Source organism: Chionomys nivalis, chromosome 3 (genome assembly GCF_950005125.1).
Source record: "Chionomys nivalis chromosome 3, mChiNiv1.1, whole genome shotgun sequence".
Lineage (NCBI taxonomy): Eukaryota > Metazoa > Chordata > Mammalia > Rodentia > Cricetidae > Chionomys > Chionomys nivalis.
The window spans coordinates 97289521-97304308 of NC_080088.1; the positions used below are offsets into that span (position 1 = coordinate 97289521).

General features: G+C 52.4%; 1 protein-coding gene across 4 annotated transcripts in view; it reads left to right on the forward strand.

Moving 5' to 3' along the window:
* Col26a1 (collagen type XXVI alpha 1 chain) overlaps nt 1-14478 on the forward strand; it is a 144238-nt gene extending 129760 nt beyond the window's left edge. For 2 of the 4 annotated variants that reach the window (XM_057765534.1, XM_057765532.1), the window contains exons 6-13: nt 2621-2719; nt 3271-3423; nt 5836-5919; nt 7772-7824; nt 8694-8729; nt 9933-9980; nt 13247-13331; nt 14219-14478. In XM_057765534.1, coding sequence (XP_057621517.1) covers nt 2621-2719; nt 3271-3423; nt 5836-5919; nt 7772-7824; nt 8694-8729; nt 9933-9980; nt 13247-13331; nt 14219-14379 — 719 coding nt within the window. In that variant the 3' untranslated portion in view covers nt 14380-14478. The remainder of the gene's footprint in view (nt 1-2620; nt 2720-3270; nt 3424-5835; nt 5920-7771; nt 7825-8693; nt 8730-9932; nt 9981-13246; nt 13332-14218) is intronic. The other 2 variants (XM_057765533.1, XM_057765531.1) reach the window with 1 other exon arrangement.
* The last annotated feature ends 310 nt before the right edge of the window (nt 14479-14788 follow it).

Below are 14788 nucleotides of genomic sequence, written 5' to 3' on the forward strand. Positions count from 1 at the left end.
AGTGAGTTCCATGACAGCCAGAGCTGTTACACAGAAAGACCCTATCTCAAAAAAGGAGGGCGGGATTATAAACTTAAGGTCTGCCTGAGACGTGGAGTGAATTTAAGATCAGCCTGGGCAACTTGGCAAAACACTACCTTGTCTCAAAGTATAAAATGGACTTGGGGGCGTGGCTCAGTGGTAGAGCCCCTGCTTATTATGTGTGAGGTTCTGGGTTCATGTCCCAGGATGGTAATAAACAAAAAGAAAAAAGGAAGGTCTGGAAGCATTCAGCTGCTCCTAAGACATGTGGAGCCCTATAGATCCATTCTAAGCTCTGGTGTCCTGCTTCCAAGCCTCCTGCTCCAGCCTTCTGTGTGCTGGAATTGTAGACCTGGGCCACCATACTTGGCTTCTTGTCATTCTGTAGATTCTCCCTGGAGGTCGCGGCTCTGCGACCAGGCAGCAGAAGGCGCTGTCGTTTGTAGCCGACTCGGTTGCAGTTGTCAGTGCCTGCTTGTCCTGGTGTCTTTCCTGTTGCTGGATGAAACACTCCAAAGGAAAAGCGGCTTAGGGGAAGTGAGGGTTTGTTTCCGTTTACAGATCAGTCCATTACTGAAGGAAGTCAGGGAAGGAAGATGAAGCAAAAACTGTGAAGGACTTTTGCTTGCTGGCTCACTCCCAACTCACTCCCGGCTCACACTCCCAGCTCACTCCCTGCTCACATTCCTGGCTCACTCCCTGCTCACACTCCTGACTTACCCCCAGTTCACACTCCCAGCTCACTCCCAGGCACACACTCCCGGCTCACTCCCAGTTCACACTCCTGGCTCACTCCCAGTTCACACTCCCAGGCTCACACTCCTGGCTCACTCCCAGTTCACACTCCTGGCTCACTCCCAGGCTCACACTCCTGGCTCACTCCCAGTTCACATTCCCTGTTCACTCCCAGACTCATGCTTACTTAGCTTTCATACACAGACCAGACCACCCACCTTGGGCTGGCACCACCTCACAGTGTGCTGGGGCCTCCTACTTCAGTCGACCAAGAAGACAAACCCCACAGATGTGCCCCAGGCCAATCTTATCTAGGCAGTTCTCAGCTGAGACCGGCTTGTCAGGTGACTCAAGGCTGTGTCAAGTTGACATTTAAGCTGGCTAGGACACCTGGCTCGTGCTGGCTTCAGGCTGTTGACTGTGGTGGACACCTGGCTCGTGCTGGCTTCAGGTGTTGACTGTGGGGTGTCTGTGGGGGTGGGGAGGGCAGTTAACTAGAGGTTGACAGGGTCAATGTCTCCTCTGGGTTAGTCCCTAGATATTTTCGTAAGTTCATGTGTGTCCCCACACAAGGTCCATAGGAGGATGTCTGTCACCTTCCACCTCACTCCATTGAGACAGGGTCTCTAACTGAACCTGGATGTAAGCTGGAGGCCCACAAGTCCCCATGGTCCCCTCGTCTCTGGCACCCCACTCCAATAGTGCTGGGGTTACAGCGGCAGACAGTCAGGCCTGACTTTATCAAGGCCTGTGGACAGCCAAGTTAACAGAGATAACTGCCCCACGGTCACCCAGTTTGCTGGTGATTCACAGCCCCACAAGACCCCGGGGGCACGATTTGCACCTCTCTTTCTCCTTCCAGCTAATCTCAGGATTCACCTCCGAGTTCACACTCCTGTCCTTTATCCCATCTCCCCAAGGACACAGGCCCCAAATCTCCTTCGTGGATTGTCTCAAAACTCACTCACTGATGCGCTTGGCTGGGACTTTATCAGAGAAAGTGAAGTTCCAGCAATGGCCAGAAGGTGGCAGACACTCCCTACTAATGGTGACTCCTGCCTCCCTGACCTGAGGAAGTCCCCAGCAAGAGGCACTTTTTAGAACACACACACACACACACCGCCAAATTCTTCCTCATGGACCAGGTTCTAATGCAATTTAAATGGTGAGCACCATGAATGACCCTCAGTTGACTTGACCGTGAGACAAAGTTCCCGTCACCAGACTATCTCTGAACGTTTGATTCTCCTGCCTCTGCTTCTGAAGCTCTGGGATAACTGGACCTGCACTATGGCTGCTCTCAGGCCTCTAGAACATTTCAAGAGGATAGTGGTTCAAGGCAGGAGGCCTGACCCTGCAGAGCCTTCAGGGAAGCTTGGGCTCAGCTGCCACAAGTGCTGGATCTTAAGCAAAAAGATAGCAAGAAGGACGGATTTACTTAAGCAAGAAAGAAGAACGGATTTGACATGTGAAAACAAGCTATAGCCTGGCTCTGTAGTCAGGAGCAGGAGTTCATTCCTCTCTGCTGCTCAGTTTACCCATGTGGAAAAGAGGAGAACAAACACAGCTATTATTGGGATCCCAGAAGGGAAAGACAGCTTGTCAGCTCTAATGACTGGTCCACCCAGGAGGCTGGGGTGTGTGGCTCAGGGGTAGAGCCCCTGCCTAGAATCCCCCAGTGAGGGGCTGGGGTGTGGCTCAGTGGTAGAGCCCCTGCCTAGAATCCCCCAGTGAGGGGCTGGGGCGTGGCTCAGGGGGAGAGCCCCTGTTAACAGCTCATCTGAGCACACAATCTATGTGCCCAGAACTGGAGCCTCCATGGCACTCTGAGTCCACAATGCTCGTCCATTATTCTCTCCCCCAGGGCCTCCAGGACAGATGGGACCACCGGGGCCTGCAGGGCCCCCAGGTTCCAAAGGTGACCGGGGTCAGACAGGAGAAAAGGGACCAGTGGGACCTCCAGGTAAGGAACCTTTGTCCCCTAGAGTAAGAGACTGTGATTTGCTTTGTACCTGAGCAGTGGTAACATTCCGTGCACCCCAATCTTGCTTGTTAGCCCCAAATCCATTGCATTTCCTCTCACCCTTCTCCCTCTCCAATCTTGGGGTACCACAGGACAAAAATCTACAAGGGCCTTTAGGGTGGGATGGGACTGCTAAGGACTAGGGATTTGTCCCAAGCACCCGCAACACCATCCAGGAATCCCATGATCCCCTGAGTGCTGCGGAACCCCAGCCCTGCTCAGAACTGGCCCACCCTCAGTCCTTGCTCCAGAGCTCAACTCCTCTAGAGTCCTGATCCCACTTCTTCAAATGCTATCATGTCTGTCCTCTGCTGTCCCTGTGTCCCCTACCTGGAAGGGGAACCCTTCTCATTAACCCTCCTTTGGTGCAGAGGCCTGTCACTGAGTACCCAAATGACCCCAGCCACTCCTCTGCCCTTTCAGGTCTTTGGTTACCCATCTGTGACGTCACACTGGTCAGTCTCACCTAAACCCTTTGCTCTGCATTGTAGGTCTCTTGGGGCCACCGGGACCACGCGGGCTTCCAGGAGAGATGGGACGTCCTGGTCCACCAGGCCCTCCTGGCCCAGCAGGCAGTCCCAGCCTCTTGCCAAACAGCCCCCAAGGTGTCCTGTATTCCCTGCAGCCACCCACAGACAAGGAGAGTGAGTGCTGGGTGCCGGGGTGGGAGAGACTGGGTGAGCTAAATTGTCTGTTGGGGAAAACTAGATTTTCCCTAGGGATCCTAGAGAAGCTGGGAGTCCACCATGGTGGGGATCAGCCAGGACATGAGACTTTGTTCTGAGAAAATGGCGTGGTGTCCAACCCTGCTCTGGGCATCAAGGTTCACCTGGCTGGGTCTGACACATCCCACTTACAACTGCAATTGGCTCTATTAGCTGGCAAGGCGGCCCACATCGGACGCACCTTGTCACGTTTCCTTCTAAGGTCTCATCACAATGAGACTCCCAAGAGTGTTGATTGAGCACAAAATGTGACGAAATAAATCTACGTGGTCCCTAGGGACCTCAGGGTGGCTGTGAGCCAAAGAGTACAAAACATACCAGCTTTATGAGGACACAGCCCAAAGGTGTCAAAGACTCTGGGTCTAGGGACTACTTTGAGGGTGGGAGTCTGTCACTCTGAAAGGACCAGCAAGCTTGAATAGGGTCCAAACACTAACCCAAAACCTAACCCTAACTATAACCCTGTCCCTAACCCAAATGATACCCTAGCCCTAATGTTAACCCTAACCCTAACCCTAAATCTAGCCCTAACCATAACCATAACTCTAACCCTAACCCTAGGGTTATTTTAAAATCTTGGAGAAGCTGGCCATGGTATCACAAACCTAGATTCCTGCTCTCAGGAAGCTGAGGCAGGACAAATACTGCCAGCTTTAAGCCAGCCTGGAATACATAACAAACTCAGGCCTGTGTGAGTTACACAGGGAAACCCTGTCTCAAAAGAAAAAAAATTAAGTGTATTTTTAAAAAATTAGGGCTGGGGCACATGGCTCAATGGTGGAGGCCCTGCCTAGAATCCCCCAGTGAGGGTCTGGGGTGAGGCTCAGTGGTAGAGCCCCTGCCTAGAATCCCCCAGAGAGGGGCTGGGGTGTGGCTCAGTGGTAGAGCCCCTGCCTAGAATCCCCCAGTGAGGGTCTGGGGTGAGGCTCAGTGGTAGAGCCCCTGCCTAGAATCCCCCAGTGAGGGACTGGGGTGTGGCTCAGTGGTTAGAGCACCTGCCTAGAATCCCCCAGAGAGGGGCTGGGGTGTGGCTCAGTGGTAGAGCCCCTGCCTAGAATCCCCCAGTGAGGGGCTGGGGTGTGGCTCAGTGGTAGAACATCTATGTAGTATGCATGAGACGTGGGACTCAATCTCCAGTACCACATAAATAAATAAACAATTGCATCAGAAGAAGAGCAATCTAAAGTAAGCTTACTATATTTACTTATCAGTAGGGGCGTGCCATCGTTCACGTGTAGAGGTCATAGGATGGACCACTTGTAGAAGTCAGTTCTCTCCATCTACCATGCGGTTCCTGGGGCTCAAACTCTGGTCGTCAGGCTTGGTGGCAGATGCCTTTACCCTCTGAGCCATCTTTCCAGTTTCCAAAGTGAAATCTCAAAGAAGAGGATGGGTAGGGTCCGTGACTGACAGTATGGTATGGCGTTCATGTTAGCTGTCACAGGAATGGAGTGGGGGAGACCCCTGTTCATCTCCAATACACATAACACAAACCTCACCTCTGCACTGATAACTTCCTGCATCCAGGCCTCAGTTTCCCCAGTTGTAAAGCCATGCTCCCTAAGGAAGCCACTCTGGAGGTTGAAACACACAGTCCCTGAGTGCTTACAGTCAAAGTTGGGGTTGTCCCCAAGGTCAGATGGGAGTCTAGGTGTATTCAGAGGGTCGCAGGTGGGTCAAAGGCCAGTTCTGACTTTCGTCTGTAGCTCGGGCTTCCTTAAAGAAATACCCCTAGTTAGGGAACAGGCAGATATGTTGAGAAGCAGGTAATGATCATAATGGCCACTAAAATATACCCATAAGCCATGAGGAGCCCAACAGAGGGTCCACCCTGATGTACATGTATGCATGCATGCATGTGTACATGCATGAACATGTGTGTGTGCTATGTATGTGTTTGTGCAGGTGTGTACCTGTGTGTGTAAAGGACAAAGGTTGAGCTAAGTGCCCCCCACCATTGCTCTCCATGTTATTATTAGAGACAGGGTCTCCCACTGCACCTGGAGCGTGCTGATTGGGTGGTCAACAAAGCTGGTGTTTCCAGGCCCCAGTGTTGAGATTGCAGGCCAGTGCTACCACTCCCAGCTTTTATGTGGATGCTGGGGATTCAAACTCAGATCTTCAAGCTTGTGTGACAAGTGCTCTAACCACTGATCCACCTCCCCACCCCTAACCCTGACTGCTTCTGAGCAATAAATGTAGGGTGTCCATTCACACACAGGGGGAGGGTGCTGGACTCAGCTCTGGGGAGCCCACTAACCCCTCAGACTTGGCCTCCAGATTGGCCACCTTCACCCCACCCGATCACTGATCATGTGACTCTCTCTGCAGATGGAGACTCCCAGCTGAACCCTGCTGTGGTTGACACAGTGCTGACAGGTGTCCCAGGTCCCCGGGGTCCCCCTGGCCCCCCTGGTGAGTGGATTGAAGATTCTTTCTTGGGCTTGTCCTGAGAACAAAGGTCTTTTTCCTACGTTAGCTATTTATTTGTTGAGACAAGGTAACATGTAGCCCAGGCTGGCCTCCCATTCTCTGTGTGACCAAGAATAATGTTTGACTTCCAATCCTCCTGCCTCTAGCTCCCAAGTTCTGGGATTGCTGAAGTGTCCCACTCCACCTGGTCTGTGTTACGCTAGGAACCCAACCATTCAAGCACACTACCTAGCTTCATCCTTAGTACTGAGCCCAGGGTTCTTGGGGCAACTGAAGGGCAGATGGGTGGTCTGTGTCCCATCCTTCACGGACCCTCTGTGTACACAGAGGCACATGTGTTGTGCCCCACGGGTTCCATAAGTGGACAGACAAGCAATGCAGGTGGCCACTGCCTCCCTGCTCCCCTCTGTTCTAGGAACAGGGGCTACGGCTCAGTGAGGGGGTAGGAATGTGGCTCAGTGGTAGAGTCACAGCTCAGCATACACAAGGATCTGAGTTCCCTCCCCACGCTTCTGTAAAACAGAAGAAAGCAATGGTGAGAGACAGATTTGGAAAGAAGATGAATGAGTCCATACAGAAGGTTACATTTGAGAGTGGCGAGGAAGCCGATTCATGGGGTACTGAGGACTCTGGGTGACATGCCATGTCTCTGGCATGTTTGGGATACGAGGACAGCACTTGTTTTATAACTAGGCTGTGGTCTGGGATGTCTGCTCCTGAGAGTGGCCACATTGACACACTCTGGTTAGGGCTCCACGAGGCTTGGGAAGTGCAAGTCTGGGGTGGGGGGAGATAGGCATGGAGCCCATGATGGCCATGAGCCTGGGCTGGCTCACATCAAAGATCTGTGGAGAATGAAGGGGAGGAGTTCTGGGGTTCCTCTTAGCCAGTGCTGCCTAGGAGAACCAGGGAAGACTAATAGGGAGCTTGCTCATCAATTGATGGGAAGAAACAGCAACAGTGGAACTTTCCAGAAGGGTATCTGTGGGGTAAAGATGAAGAGGGCCTGACTTGAGACTTGGGAGTGGTGCAGTTTCTAGCCAGTTGCTCTGACAAACACCATGCGTGGTCAAAAGCAGATTAGGGGAGGACAAGTTTATTTCAGCTTATGGGACACAGTCTGTCATCGAAGGAAACCAGGGCAGGAACCATGGAAGAATGCTACTTATTGGCTCCCTCACAGGTTCAGGCTTGCACAGCAGGGACCACCTGCCTAGGGGGTGCTGTCGCCCACAATAGGCTTGGCTCTGCTACGTCAACTAACAATCAAGACACTCTCCTAGACAGGCCCACACACCATTCTAATCTGGGCAATCCCTCAATTGGGGCATCTCCTCTCAGATGATTCTCAAGATGACTGTCAAGTTAACAAGTCTATTCAAAATGGGCAAGGGGGCTTCAGAGACCCCGACAGAGTGTTTCTAAGTATGAGATTTTAATGGGCAGGGTGGGTGCTCATGGTAACCAAGGCGAAATGGATGGGGCTTCAGAGGGGCTGGTTCTAGGTTTCCAAATTGGCAGAAGTCTGACAGGCTGGGCTGGGACATTGTGAGTGTGCTCCCTGCTCAGTCTCCAGGTCTCAGGATTGGGGTGACCAGGTGGGTTAGGAAGGGAAGGAGATGGGTGGATGGAGGTGGGCCTCTGAGAGCTGAGGGTGGGAGGGGTATGGAGAATCTGAGTCTTTTCTGATATTCACCAAATATTCATTTGCTACTAGTGGGCAGGGGGAAGACCCAGGGCAAGGTCAGAATGCCGGGAATGCCCCTGTTCAGATCTTATGGGGGAGCAGTGAGCTCTTCTGTCCTTAAGTGTTCACCAGTGACTCTGCCCACAGGTCCCCCAGGACCACATGGTCCTCCAGGACCTCCAGGAGCACCTGGATCCCAGGTAAGGACTCAGCCATTTCTAGTGTAGTACAGGGGATAGCCTGCAGTGTTAATCTCCCAGTGTGGTACAACTCTCATTCTTTTGATGAGCTCAGTCCCAGAGAGCTTAGATGTTGCTGGAAGCCACATAGACATTCTCAGCAGGTCACCCAGCAATGCCTGAACCCCTATTTCTACCTGGAGATCACCTATTGGAGAGGAAGCAAGGCCCTAAGCCTAGAATTGCTCTGCCTCTCCAGCCATGTGGTCCATCAGTTTAGAGAAGAGAGTACAGTGCTGATGCCCTGATCTAGGGACAAGGCTGGTAATGAAAGGAGAGTGGGTTGTGGGACCAGGAGAGGTGTCTGGGTCTTATCTCTGTGGAGGTTTCTGTCATATGGGTGGAACTGATTGAGCTGGGAGTGATTTCTTATGCAATTGTTTGCATTTCTAGAAGGTTCCTCTGGCTCACTGTATGAGTGTGGGAACTAGGGTTCCAATTTGGTGAAAGGTTGAGGAGAACATTGTTATCATCTGGGTGCCAGGAGACAGCTCCATATTTAAGATCTGGGTTCAGCACATGTAAACGCTAGATCAGCACATATAAGGCCCTTCCTGCCTTGGCCATTTGTAGGTTTTTCTGCCCAAGTGCTAAGTCACTGTTTCCCTCCTCTGCTTAGTACTCATGCTTGGCATTGATTTACTGTATAAGAGATTAGATCAGAAGCTTGCTCGAGACTCAGTGTCAGACTTCTGCTGTGGATGAGTTGCAGACACAGTCAGGTCCCAAGTTTGAACTTCTAGTTTCCTCTTCTGCCGGGACCCAGTATAGGTGGGGCCAGAGGTAGAAAACATCAAAGGCAGGAGAGCCCCACTGACCTTTTATTCCAGGGACTGACAGATGAGTGGGTTGTGGCAAGGTCATCTGTAAGTATGGGCTGGGCACTGGGAAATTGGGAGCCATGTCTGTGCTCAACCCCATAGTGTCCCTACACATAGGCTTGTCTATCCCAACTAGGAGAGGGTTTGGAGGGCAAGAACCAGGTACAGCCTAAGCTGCCCCAACAGAAAAGGGGTGACTTGGAGGTCACCCGGGACTCCTGCCAGGGAGTGTGGCAAGAGTGGGAATGACCTCAAGTTTGGACTTGTCCTGGGAAGGTCTAGTCACAGCTTACCTGGATTAATATACCAAGTCGTCTGGAGTTTTATATTAATACTGTATGGATTAATTCATAATCTGTGTGATTGGGAATATGTCTTTGGTTCTCTGGACCTCCCAGAGTCTGGTGCTCAGACAGCTGGCCTCCATGTCCCTTCTCAAACACAAGAATTTATGGGTCTCAGCTCCAGTCTCCAAGGCCAAAGAGACTGATACTTCATGTTCAAGCCTGATATCAGGGTCAGGGGGTGGAGGATGGTCTCTGCTGAATACCTACTGTGTGCCGATACGCACAGTATCAGGGAGTAGCTTCCATCATGTGTTTAAGGCTCACTACCTGCTATCCGGACAACACTTTATTACACTGACCTATCAGAACTGGCAGTGAGGCTCAGAGAGGTTAAATATTTCCCCCAAAGTCACACAGCTACACAATAGTACAGCTGGAATTTTGGACTCAGGAGTGTCAGCCTCCAAAACTTACCTTCTCCTGTGCCTCTGCCTAGTGAAAAAAAATGGCAGCAACAGCTTTGGCAACACTTCTAGAACCCAGGCTAGTTTAAGCTCCTGCTCAGTGTTAATCTACTCCACCCCTTTGTAGCAGTGAGATGGGTATCATTATTAATCATCTTTAGAGGTGAGCAGTGGAGGCACAGAAAGGTTAAGCAACCCTCTCAAAGTCACAAAGTAGTCATTGGCCATGTATATGCTATGCTATGAGGCTAGTCTTACTGGTTCCATTTTATAGACAGAGAAACAGAGCCCAGAAGCAAAGGCGATTTAATGAACACCCACAAGAGCTAACACATGAGTTTCCCAAGTCCCCCATTTCAGATCCAATACACGTCTGTATGATGGGCTGCACAAGTAATGTCCTGATGTATGCCCTCCCTCCCTTGTCTCACCCCAGACTGTCTGTCTTCAGTCTCTGCATGTCATCCAATATCTTGACCATGAGACTTGCTTCCTAGGGTGAGCCCAGTGTGAAGGAAGAAGAGGACAAAGCCACTGCTGCAGAGGTAACTGTGCCTGTTAGAAGTGTCTTCTGTTGTGGGTAGTATTTTCCATCCTGTCTGCCCAGCTTCCAAATAACCACACAGAGACTTATTAATTATAAATGTTTGGCTGATAGCTTAGGCTTGTTACTAACTAGTTCTTACTGCTTAAATTAACCTACACTTCTTATCTACGTTCTACCATGTTCTGGCGGTACCTTTTTTCAGCCCAGCATGTTCATCTTTCTTCTTCCTGTGTCTCCTCGCGACTCCGCCCTTCTTCATCCCAGCATTCTCTCAGTCGGATCTCCTGCCTAACCACCTAACCAGCTGGCCTAGCTATTGGCCAGTTGGCTCTTTATTAAACCAATGATAGCAACACATCTTCACAATGTACAAAAGAATTATTCCACAGCATCCTGTACTAGCAGTGAAAGCTGGCCACCCCAAGGCCAACCCTGAGCTGGGTACTGGCTGCTGAGGACAGAATCTCTCTTAGTCCTCAGGTAATTCCCAGCCTAACAAGGTGACAGTGTGAACAGTCTTGCAACTGTGGGCATGCCACATCTGGGGCAACTGACCCTGGGGTCTGGCAGGGGAGGAGCCTTCTCTGGAGTGGCTGGTGGATGTGAGGTGCGACAGGTGGAGGAAGGGGCTTCAACTTCAGATCCTAATGAGGGAGGATGGGAACAAGAAAAGCCTGGGGCAAGCAAGAGAAAACTGGGCCAAGAGCTTGGAGGTGGAGAAAAGGGAACTAGGGTGCCGGGGTCCCCAGGGGAAGCTGTAAAAACAGGGCTGGGAACATGGCTCATGCCGGGGTCCCCCTGGGAAACTGTAAAAGCAGGGCTGGGAACGTGGCTCAGTTGGTAGGGTACTTGCCCAGCACGGATGAAGTTCAAGGTTGTCCTCAGCCAGCATGGGGGACCTTGGAAGGTGGAGGTACAGTGGGATGGGGATCAAAAAGCAAATAAATGACAAGAGCAAAAATCACCTGGGAAGGGAAGTGCCTGGTATGTGTGGAAGGATGAGCGGGGGGGGGGGGGGGGGGGGAGCTGGAGCGGGGTAGAGGAGGCCTGGGCTGCTGCGGTGAGGTTGAGCCAGGGCATGGGGAGTGGGATAGGAGCTTTGGGAAATTCTTGCTGTGCTTAAGGAATGGGAGACCCTGGTGCTCAGGAGACTGAGACAGAAGAGACATGGGTTCAAGGCTAGCCTAGGCTACATAATGAGACCCTATGTAAAAAACAATCACAATGAAACAAAGCACACGAGGAAGTGAAGAAAAGGGAAATCAGATGAGAGAGGAAGCAGCAGAAAGATGGGAGAAGGGGGAAGAGGAGAGGGAGAGAGGTGAGGGGAAGGACAGGGAGAAAAGGGGAAAGGAAAAGAGAGAGGAAGTGGAAGGAAGGAAAGGAAAGGGGAGGGAGGAGAGGGGATGGAGAGGAGGGGAGGGGAATAATGGAGAGAAAAGAAAGGGGTAAAAAGAGAGGGGAAGGAAGGAGGAGGGAGGAGAGGGGAGGGAGGGTATGAGAGGGGAAGAAGGACATCTTGTCTGGAGCTCAGACAGAGAAACCCTGAAGACCCCATCCCTCACCCAGAGTCCTTCCCCGGCTAAGAAACATGGACCCTGCCCATAGCTGGGGACTTCACTCTTACCAACCAGTGAACTCTCTTTGACTCTGAGTGGAACAGTAGATCTGCCGTGTTCCACAGGCAGAGCCACACAGCCGCCCTGACTCCAGCCCCTTGGTCACCTGGTTTGCTGGCCTTGGTGTCCATCTTCTCAAGGTCAGCAGCTTACCTTGGCACGGTCAGGTATCTCCACACACAAAGCCACGTGGAATGCAGTTCTGGCTATGTGCTGGCGCTGGCTCCTACCAGCACTCTGGGAGGCTTGACTGTTTCCAGTCTCCTTCTGGCTTGGCTCAGCCTGCTCCACAACGCTATTGTGGCCAATGTTCTCAGGTGGACAGTCCAGGCAGGCGCCGTCACTTTCTCTACCTGCAGGTCCGGAGTTGCGTGCTCCCGCCTCTTGGGTTTTCTGCAAGATGGTGTCCTAGTTAGAGTTCTGTTGCTGTGATAAACATTGTGACCGAAGTGACTTGGGGAGGAAAGGGTTCGTTTGGATTTCCGGTTACAGTCCGTCATCAGGGAAGCCAAAGCTTGTAAGAGTTCTTCGTATATCCGGGCAAAAAGCAATCCAATCGTGTGTCCAATATTTGCAAAAGTTTTCTCCCATTTTATGAGTGAGTTTTCATTGTAACAGCTCCCTCATCGGGGAAGAGTATCTCGTTTAAGGCGCTTGATTGGTCTTTGTCCCAGTCATTTTTGTATGTTAAGTGCTACATCAAAGAAGCCACCACCTAACCCAAGCTTACAATTACCGACACCTGCATTTCCTTCTAAAGGCTTTATGGCTTGGGCTCTTGCTTTTAGCTGCAGGACCTTTCTGAGATGATCTTTTATGTGGTGGGAGGCAGAGGGCTGCTGGAGCTCCAGCCGTGGCTCTCGAGAACTCAGGACGAGTCCGAGCTGGAGAGACGGCTCTGCCGTTAATACAGGCTGCTCGTCTGTTTGCTTTCTACTGCTGAGATAAACGTCGTGACCAAAAGCGGCGTGGAGAGGAAAGGGGCGTTTCGGCTTACAGGTTACAGTCTATCATCAGGGGAAGACGGGCAGAGACTCAAGGCAGGAAGCTGGAGGCATGCAGAGCCATGGAAGAGTACCGCCTACGGGCTTGCTTCCCGTGGATTCCTCAGCTGGCTTTCTGATACAGTCCAGGGCCACCTGCCCAGGGGATGGCACCACCCACAGTGGACTGCGCCCTTGCACATCAATCAGAAATCAAGAAAATGCCCCATGGGTTGGCCTAGAAGCCAGTCTGGATGAGGGCATTGTCTCAATTGAGGGTACTTTTTCCAGATAACTCTATCTTGTGTCAAACTGACAAACAAAATCATCATAGGGCACGCTGGGAAGGAGCCCTTAGAAAACCACGGCAGGAGAAGAACCTAGGCTTGAGCCCATGGGTCTAGAGTTGAAGCCCCAGTCGGCGCAATCCATGCTGTGTTGCTGTGGGGATGCCAGCTGACTGGGTTTTGGCTTGGTTGTTGGTGAACCCTGTTTGGAGCACCAGCCTGGGACGCAGCTGGTGCTTGGCTCCCATGTCTGTTTGTAGTGGTGTGGACATTGCAGAAGAGGCAGGGCTGTGAGGAGTGTCCACTGTGTCTGCATAGCTCCTGTCCCACCCCAGCCTGACTGAGACCCTGAACTTGGCTTTTCATCTGCACCAGGGTGAGGGTGTGCAGCAGCTTCGAGAAGCCCTGAAGATCCTGGCAGAGAGGGTGCTCATCCTGGAACACATGATTGGGGTCCACGGTGAGTAGCAGCCAGGCCTCCCACTTTCCCAAGACCTTGTGGGGGCTGCTCAAGCTGTGTGGTCCCCTGCTTCAGAGGCTCCACCGTGTTATTGCCAGATGGCCTGCACTAAACCCCTCTGCTCCTGTCCCTCGTCTGCTCAAGGACATTCAGTGTCAAACCCCACTCCCCGGCCTCACAGGGGATGGCCAGCCACGCCTACACAAGCCAGGCTGCCTCCCACCTCTATGGCTTGCCCAGGCCAGTCCCTCCACCTGCTGACCACTGACCACATCAGAATGTGGTAAAGCTGTCCTGGGTCCTCCTCTTCGCCCATATCGTCCTTGTCACCATGGAAGGAGTTTCCCCAGCATCTTCCTGATACCCTGGGGAGTCCTTATCTAAGCTGGGGGTGGCTGGTTCCTCTGCAGGGTCTGAAGCTCAGGCCACTTGCTGTTGGTTAAAGAATAAGTGGGTGGGTGAGTCGAGAGGTAGTGACCGGAGGAACAAACAGATGGGAGGGTGACTAGGAGGAAGAGTGGATGGGAGGGGGGAGGGGGAATGAAGGGATGGATGCAGGCACGAGGAGGTGGACCAAAGGGTGCACAGGGGTGAGCACGTGGATCAGTGGGAAAGTGAATGAGCCTGACTACAGGGGTGAATGAATGGGAAAGAAGATGAATGGGAGGGGAAGCTGACGGGGAAGTGTATGTATGAATGGGTGAGTAAATTAATAGGTGAATGTGTGTGTGTGTGCTGCTGAATGAACAAATCAGTGAGTGCGTTTGTTAGTGAATGAGTGAGCGAGGCCTACTTGCCTCCTCTCACTGGGCTTGCCCAGGCTCTGGGGGCAGAGCCCGCTGGGTAAACTGAGGCTGACTTGAACACCCCTGCTGCCCTCCTTCCAGATCCCCTGGCCTCCCCTGAAGGAGGCTCTGGGCAGGACGCGGCCCTGAGAGCCAATCTCAAGATGAAGCGTGGAGGCTCTCAACCTGATGGCATCCTGGCTGCCCTGCTGAACCCTGACCCTGCACAAAAGAGCGTGGACCGTGCTGGCGACAGGAAGTAAGAACAAGCCCAGCCCTGCGGCTCAACAGCTGCCGCACCCTGAAGACGCCCCATGTGGGGCTGGGCATCAGGCAGGGACAATTGTGAAAGACACTGGGAGCCTGGGGACCTTGGGGACAGATGCTGCCTCCAAGGGGCAAGGCCCAGCGCAGACTAGCATCCTGACCGGACCCTTCTTTGCCCCATCCCCTCCCTCCCACTCCCGGCTGGAGACGGGGTCTGGGTGGGCTGGATGGCAGGCGGGAGAATAATCATGATTCTCAATGGCTGAGCCCCCCCCCCCATTAGGAGCCAGGGCCAGCCCAGGTGCTTTCGCTATACTGTTTCATTTAACCCTTAAAAGGTAGGTCTGTGAGCCCCACTCAGTGTGGGGACCGAGGTGTGGAGAGTACACGTGACCAGATCCTGGA